Genomic DNA, 7,541 nt, shown 5'->3' with positions numbered 1-7,541 from the left:
TTATTTTAACCCTGTTTTTATTTTTTAATTATGAAAAGTCATATTTACCCTAAAATTTGGTTAAATCTAACAGAAAATTAGATGGTGTGACCAATTTGCCGAATAATATAGAGTTGATGGACCATATGAACGAATAATTTAGTTGAGGGACCAAAATTTAAATCGGGTATAAGTTTGAGGGCCATTTGAGTAAATCACCTTTTCTGTTGATTTACTAGTTTCATTATTTTGTTGTGCATTTACACTAAATAAAATTCCATTATTTAAGAATATGAAGTGGAAATAATCATATGAATAGCGTCTCTTTGTTTATCGTTTTTTTGCCAATTGATTTTCTATATTGATTTTTAAGAGATTTGAAGTATCCTTATAGCTGTAATTAATTAGTACTCAAATACTGAGTCACCTTGCACTTTGTGTCATTGAATCACATCACATTTTAGAATAATCTGTTATTAATGTCCTCTGAAACAAGTGCTGATGTTGTTTTAGAGGTTACTGATGGATTCTGTTTTGTTTGAGAGTTTGATCAGCTACATTTGTGTTGCATTGAACTGTTATTTGTTTATTCATATTTCTTTCCACATGCCTAATGCTGGGTACCACAATAACTTAACTCCTACTCTAGGGCCTGGAGCTCTTCTTCTAACTTTGCTATATCTAGGACACGATTTATTTCATTATGTAATAACGCAGGATGTATGGCGGCCTTGGAAGCATAACATTACTTGCTAGATATTGACTCTCGGGAGGGTAAGAGTGATTGACTACCTGGAATTGGTGGTGAATAGCTTGAAAATCTGAATTATTTCATTACTTGCATCCAAAAGTTTGATATTTTTATCAGATTTCAATATTGAAATTGCCTATCAGTCGGTCATGTATGCATGTAGAGTATTCTTGTTTTCACAGTGAGGTTTGTGCCTTTACACCCTCTTTTTCTCTCCCCCTTGGCGCATGCCATTTCAAATTCCAAAGCTTTGAGCATGTAGAATAAGTGGTAGGAGGGAAAGGCATCTTGGTTCTTAAGCATATGTGTATTTCACTTATTAGTGAAAATTAGAATTCAGATTGTGAGATTTTAGGGTATCGTTATTGTATTCTGAATCGAATGAGACATTTAAGATAGTATCAACTGTCCTGATGGCATAAGAAGTTATAGATTTGAGTTGTTTTGTTTGTTTGTTTGTTTGTCTGTTAGTTAATTGATGGACTGATGTAATCCAATTCCCTCAACCCCTTCTAAAAACAGTAAATAAGAGAGTTACAAATGAGTGAATATTAGACGTGTGATTGCCTCAAGTTCCCTCAACTGGAACTTGTGAGGAGAGGAGGTACCAGCTATAGTTGCATCTCTGGGCTCATTTTCAGAGAGCCGGCCTCCATTTTCTAGTATTATCATATCACCTACCTACTTGTGATATGGATGTGATGAGATGTATGGACATGGTGGAAGTGCATGCCAAGAATAGAGCGTTATACTAGGCTAGGTAGAAGCTCAAGTCAAGAGCTTGTTTCACTAATTATACTGAACATAACGTGCCAAGAAACTAGTGCATGCCGACCGGATGATATTACGATGGCATGGAATGGAATGCTCCTCTCTCTCTCTCTCTCTCTCTCTCTCTCTCTCTCTCTCTATAATTTCTATAAATTAATAAAATCTTTCCATCAAAGTAGCCAACAAAAGCCAGAGCCTTGTTATCTTCTTGTTATATAAAGTTTGAAACTTGGATAACTAGACTTGCTTTCTGGTGGTGTTTGATCTCTAGCTAGCTAGCTCTAGCTGTTTTTCTAATTTTCATAGCCCCAATTCAAATGGGAACAAAATGAGACCTAAAAACAAGCTCATCAGAAGGCATATTGTCCAAATTCAAAACTCTAATTTTCATAGGACACGTTCTGATTAAATTCATTGAGGAAAGAAAAGCAAGGCTCCATAAACCCCTACATAATACCCAAAATTAAATGGATAATTTAAAAAATTAAAAAATTAAAAAATTAAATAAAAAAAAAACTAGAAACGGAAGTCTACGACTACGCATCTCACTCATCATCAGCTTGCCACAATCCTCGAGTCCAACATAATGTCTGTTTGTACAACCAATACAGTTTTGCAGTTTGCATCTTCCACAAAAGTAAAGAGGGGTTACACACTTTCAATTTACAAAGACTCCGGACTAGTTGACGGTCTAATTCTCGAGGGCATTCGCATGGGTTGGTTTATTGCACCACCAAACCTACTATGTAAGGAATCCTTTGGTGTGATAGACATTTTGTTCAATGCAGAGCCAACTTCAGCAAAATCAAAATGTTGTTCCTCCAAGCTCTGCATAATCCCATAATCCATTCCACCATCATCGTCACCCGCAAAAGCTTCACCGACATCTTCATCACTGGAATCTTCGTCATCATATGTAGGTTGAACCATTGACCAGAAAATGAAGTTTGGCCGGATGTAACTTCATAAATATATAAATGAAAATATAGCATCAGCAAAGCATTCAAATCAACTTTAAACATTTGATTCTTACATTTAAGGAAGTTTTCCTTTTTCACACACCCAAAAGAAGTGTGGACATGATCTGAGTGGATGTGAACTGATCATCAAATAAGACACTTTGATGTAGGGACTTGAGTCTATTTCCCAAAAAGGGCTAGGTGTACCAAATTTTATGCTCAAGGAATGTATTTTCATTCTGAAATTATCATGATCCCTGTCCATTTCATGCATCCAACCAGAGTTTTTCCAATGTATGTGATTTTAGATAAAAAGGCACCTCCTACTGAAATAACCAATTCAAAGCTAATACAAACCTGTCACTTTTTTTCAGCAGACATGGGTCAAATGGGAAGAACATGTCGAGCCTTTCCATCCCACCAAATTCCCTTGAAAGTTCTGATTCCAGGTAGTCGTCAAAATTGAATTTCTCAGATGTCATGAATAACCTAGCTGCTTTTGCTTGCCGTAGAAACTCCAATACAATGGAAGGCAGACACACCTTTCAAAATGAAGATTGAAGTTAGGCACTATGATCTGATAGTGTTAGAGGTTGATGCATCATCCTCAAATGACATGAAAGAGATTTAGAGGCCAACGGCTAGAAAGATGAGGAAAATATAACAATGGTGCCTGTTTATTGCCCAGGGTTAGGGTACATGTAAAAAATCCTTCTACAATTATATGTTTGCACCCAGAAACAGTCCTCACCTTCAACGGGCTCAAGTTATTATTCAAAATTGATTCCAAAGGCAAACGAACAAGCCATGGCTTCAGCTGAGGATCATCCATCATTGATCTCATTCGGAAGCACAGCAAATACATGATGGCCTGTTGGACCAATAAATAACCATTAATAGAAATGCTTCGCATTGATTGCATATATTTAAAGTTAATTTGCTATTGCAAAAGTTATGACAAATATAAGCAACCTACGCATAGAAGCACAGGTATAAAATAATGCAACTAACAAAAAAAATAATCATAATAGGTGTACAGACAGCATGGCACAACCTGTGCTCCACAATACACTCATTATCATCTCAATGTTTATACTTCCATTGCATACACATTTCTTCTTCTCTTTTTTCCTTGAGATAAAAACGAAAATATATTTCAGTATGAAATTCAGTTTATAAACGGAACTTTATTCTCTTTGCATGCCATCTTGTTAAAAATGAAGCTGAAATATTTGATTACTATAATTTTGAAGAAATTATTTCCAAGTAAAAATTTAAATAAATAAAAACACTAACCTGACATCCAGAATAAAATATTCTATGAGCTTCTGGATTTATTGCATCATCCTGCATTTTGACATATTTGACGCACCAATCCACCAACCTAGAACCGATAACATATGACAACTGCATTAGACAGATTCCTTTGGCCTTTCTTTTCTTATGTCTCAATGTTAGGTCATTGTAATCATACAGATTAGATGGGAATGGGGATTTAAGTTTGCACACAACCTTTCCAGTGTGCCAGCAACCACAATGACTGACAGAAACTTGGCTCGAGACAAATAACTAGCAAGATAAGCAACGGCACTCATTCTGCATGAAACCCAAAAAGAGAAATCAGTACTACAGCAATGCCCCCAAACATGTAAAACTTGAAATGTGGGATTTCAAAATGTCCTCTTTCGTGACCGTAATAGTTACAGATGAATACAAGAACTCAAGATATTCTCCTAGTAAACACACACCAAAAGAAGAAGAAAAGAAAAAGTATTTGAGAGAGGCCCATGCAACCAACTGCATCCACCTCTATGGTCTAAGAAAACCAAAATATTTAAACCATACAGATACCCTCCCAGTTTTCCCAAACACGTGCAGTGGGTGATCAAGCATGTTATATATTGTATCATAAGGGGTACTAAACAAAAGTCCAGATGTTCCCCAGAAAAGTGTCAAACCTGAATTCAAAGGTCCCATATAAATGCAAGGTATAATAGCAATTAGAGGAAACTACAAATAAAATTGTATAGCTGTTAAATAAATAAAAATATGAAATGTAAGTCCACTTTAAGTGGATCACAATCCTAAAAGCAATTCTCCAACTCATCATTTAAAAAAACCATATTACCTGAGAAGTGGGGGGTTGGTACTGGAAAAGAAAGTATGTTCAAGCATCAAAGCAAATGTCACACCGCAGTTTTTTGGATCAAGAGAACATGCATAGAATATCACAAACTGAAATAAGGCAAAAGAAATTTAATGAGGATTAAAATAAACCACTGGGCATGACATAAAGCATAAAATGAAAAAAAAAATCATATATGGTAATAATTTTGTACACTCACCTGGGCAAATTTTGATTTGTATGCAGTCAAAACAGTCTTCTTAAATGACTCGAGAAGAGTATCAAAGATCTAAACACGTCATATACATAGGAAACAAAATGTGAATTGGGAGACAATCATATTGACATGTAAACCAGAAAACAAAATATTGAAAGATACCTTAATAAAAACCCAAAGAAAATTTAAAAATATTTGAAAGATACCTTGATCAAACGGTCAGCTACTTGACAAGATTCAAGATGCTCAAAAGTTAACACCATCAAGCTATCTAATTTTTCAGCAAATGAATTTCCTCCTAAAGTCTTCCGACTTAATTGTCTTGGAAGCTGTATAAATAAAGTGCAGTCACTTTACAATGAAGGGCTAAAATCATCACAAGCAGTCAAGCAAAATAGTAATTATGTGAGGATCAAAACAAATATTAATAAACTCTGTCCAAAGTAGTAACTGTGCTAGAAATTCATATTCTGCTTCTCCCTCGCTCTCTCTCTCCCCATCTTATCTTTCTTCATAAGATTTTGAATCCACCTCTTTCCCTCATGCATGCTAACCTTCTTTGCAACTCCTTGTTAACATTGCTTTAATAAAAACCATTATCAAGACGGTTTACACCAGACATCCTAATTGTGCCTGAATCTCAGCCTCTTTCAACTTAATCCGAATATTCCTAATTCATAAAGAAATCCTAGACTTTCTTGCATAACGCATCATATGTTTCATTTACATAGTTTTAACAAATTCAATCATACCTCACTATCATCATTCAGATCATCATCTCTGGACTCATCCACATCTTCTAGCTCCATCTCAAATATTCCTTTACTAGAATCATTTTTTATGTCTTCCCATCCAATCTCCACCTGTAGGCAGCCAGTCCATAATGTTGTCAAGGAAAAAAAAATTAATTTCCTTCAACTACTAAATAAATTGTACACTGAATATACATACATCCAGGTCTAGCAGCAAATCCACAACACCCGCAAGCATTGGGATCCGAACAACTTCTCCAAGCATGCCACTCTCCAACTTCAACATGTTCTCTACGTATATCACAAGACTAAGAGTCTACAAGAGCAATATAGCATATTATATATTTAGCAATCAATGGAACACTGAGATGATAAGCAATGCGGACATTCAAAAGAAGAAATTTGAAGAATGTACAAATGGTATATAATATACATCACTAAACATTGACCTAAACGTTCATGGCCGTGTTCCATCTCTAGCCTATGCACCATCATAAAGCTAAGATTGAAAATGATATCTTTTAAATTAACAACATCAATTACTAGATGTGTAAGAGCACATTTAACTTACACTAGTATTATTAAAACGATATTGTGGCTTTCCATCTAAAACAATTGGCACTAGTCTCACAGGGGAAAGTGGCACCAAATCAGCTATACATTTCAGAGATGAATGCACACGAGATAAAACTCCGTCCTTTCTTGCAAGAATTTTCGGAAGTGGCAAACTACCAGGTGGAAAGAACTGGCATGTGAGCATCGCCAAACAATCATCAACATACTTCCCGCTTGAAGTGGCCTGCAGCATTGCAAAGTGAAAATCAATCTAAAAATTTTCCCAATTCATTCTAAAAGCTTTGAAAGTGACACATAAAGAAACATATAAAACCAACATACCAAGGATTCAATGAATTCAATCAATGCATCCATCACATCAGGCTTATAGTTCCACAAGCTCATCTTAAAAATCTGAGACATTTTTTGTAAGGAATAATTAATAAAACCCAACTAAGGATTAAAAGCAAACAGAACAAAAACAAAAGTCATAAGACAGCTTACTGCAGAGAGAAGTTCATTATGTAGAACGTTGTCTATGTAAGCAACTGCTCCAGCTAGTGCTTTCAAATTTGTCTGCCGAGTAACAAATGAAAAATTCAAAACCAAACAAAATGAATTGAAGTGAAACAAAATCAAATGATTATAGGCACGAACATGTTACATACCACAAGCATAGCTACTTCATTAGCGCCAAGCTCTTCGGGGTTCATAGCGCTAAGGAGCTGCCGGTAATCCTCAGTATCACCCTGAGCCAAAGGTTCAAACTTTTCAAGCTGAAATCCGAACCAAACAATCAACAATCGGACTAAAAGCCAACTTGCTAGTTCGAAAATGCTTACCGACGAGACTGAGCAAAGAGTATCTCTGGCGCGATAAACCAGGTAAGAATCGATCAAATCACGGTCTCCGATCGTACGGAAAGCTGCCTCGTCGTCCCTGAGCTCAACACCCATGTTTACCTTGCCCTAGCCCTATGGATCCTCCTGCAATTTGTCAGTGGGGATGCCCTAGGCCTTGGGTTCCGGTTCAGCCGAGATAGTAGATAGTGCGAAGTCGTCGTGGTCTTCTTCGTTTGAGCTGCGGCTATGGAGGAGTCGTCGTCGTCGTTGGTGCTTTGTCGGCCAGCGAGTGAGAGAGTTTGGAATGTGAACCCCAAAAAATCAGGGTTTCGAAAAAAGCGGCAGCCTCTTTGTATATATATAGATAACTAACTCTCTCAGTTGAAGCCCCCCTCCATTTTAAACGCGGGAGACTATTATTAAATTTTGGTCTTACCCAATGAAAATTTGCAATTCGCATTTGAGGACAAAATTGGAATTTTAACCTTTGCATTCAGAGAAAATGCCCATGTAATAAAATACTCTCAACCCCATGGGCCATAGAAGATGTTTCGAAATTGGACAGGTATTAATAAACTTTTCCCAAAATG

At 36.3% G+C, this 7,541-nt stretch overlaps 1 protein-coding gene across 2 annotated transcripts; it reads right to left on the bottom strand.

Annotated features, from left to right (window-relative positions):
• Positions 1 to 1,952: 1,952 nt before the first annotated feature.
• On the bottom strand, positions 1,953 to 7,320 carry LOC110748861 (uncharacterized). 2 transcript variants are annotated; one of them, XM_021948831.2, is made up of 15 exons: positions 6,952 to 7,320; positions 6,778 to 6,885; positions 6,614 to 6,685; positions 6,452 to 6,523; positions 6,126 to 6,353; positions 5,754 to 5,870; positions 5,555 to 5,665; positions 5,009 to 5,131; positions 4,806 to 4,874; positions 4,589 to 4,695; positions 3,973 to 4,056; positions 3,757 to 3,844; positions 3,212 to 3,331; positions 2,818 to 3,002; positions 1,953 to 2,462 (listed from the first exon to the last, which is right to left on the bottom strand). In XM_021948831.2, the coding sequence occupies exons 1-15, from the start codon at positions 7,063 to 7,065 to the stop codon at positions 2,165 to 2,167; spliced, it is 1,896 nt and encodes a 631-aa protein (XP_021804523.2). In that variant the 5' UTR covers positions 7,066 to 7,320; the 3' UTR covers positions 1,953 to 2,164. The 2 variants fall into 2 exon arrangements, with proteins under 2 accessions (XP_021804523.2, XP_021804524.2); XM_021948832.2 differs by having other exon boundaries at positions 1,988 to 2,462; positions 6,778 to 6,858; positions 6,952 to 7,318.
• Positions 7,321 to 7,541: the final 221 nt, after the last annotated feature.

Source organism: Prunus avium, chromosome 7 (assembly GCF_965620075.1).
Source record: "Prunus avium chromosome 7, drPruAviu1.hap1.1, whole genome shotgun sequence".
Lineage (NCBI taxonomy): Eukaryota > Viridiplantae > Streptophyta > Magnoliopsida > Rosales > Rosaceae > Prunus > Prunus avium.
The sequence above is the reverse complement of the archived record's forward strand: the minus strand, read 5'-3'. Positions and strand labels throughout refer to the sequence as shown.

What these genes read in the sequence shown, in the direction of transcription:
- LOC110748861 (XM_021948831.2), bottom strand. Translation starts at nt 7,065, where the DNA reads ATGGGTGTTGAGCTCAGGGACGACGAGGCAGCTTTCCGTACGATCGGA. An exon ending in ATAATGAACTTCTCTCTGCA is followed by an intron (nt 6,524 to 6,613) that starts GTAAGCTGTCTT and finishes AAAATGTCTCAG; the next exon opens with ATTTTTAAGATGAGCTTGTG. An exon ending in TAGCTGACCGTTTGATCAAG is followed by an intron (nt 4,875 to 5,008) that starts GTATCTTTCAAA and finishes TGACGTGTTTAG; the next exon opens with ATCTTTGATACTCTTCTCGA.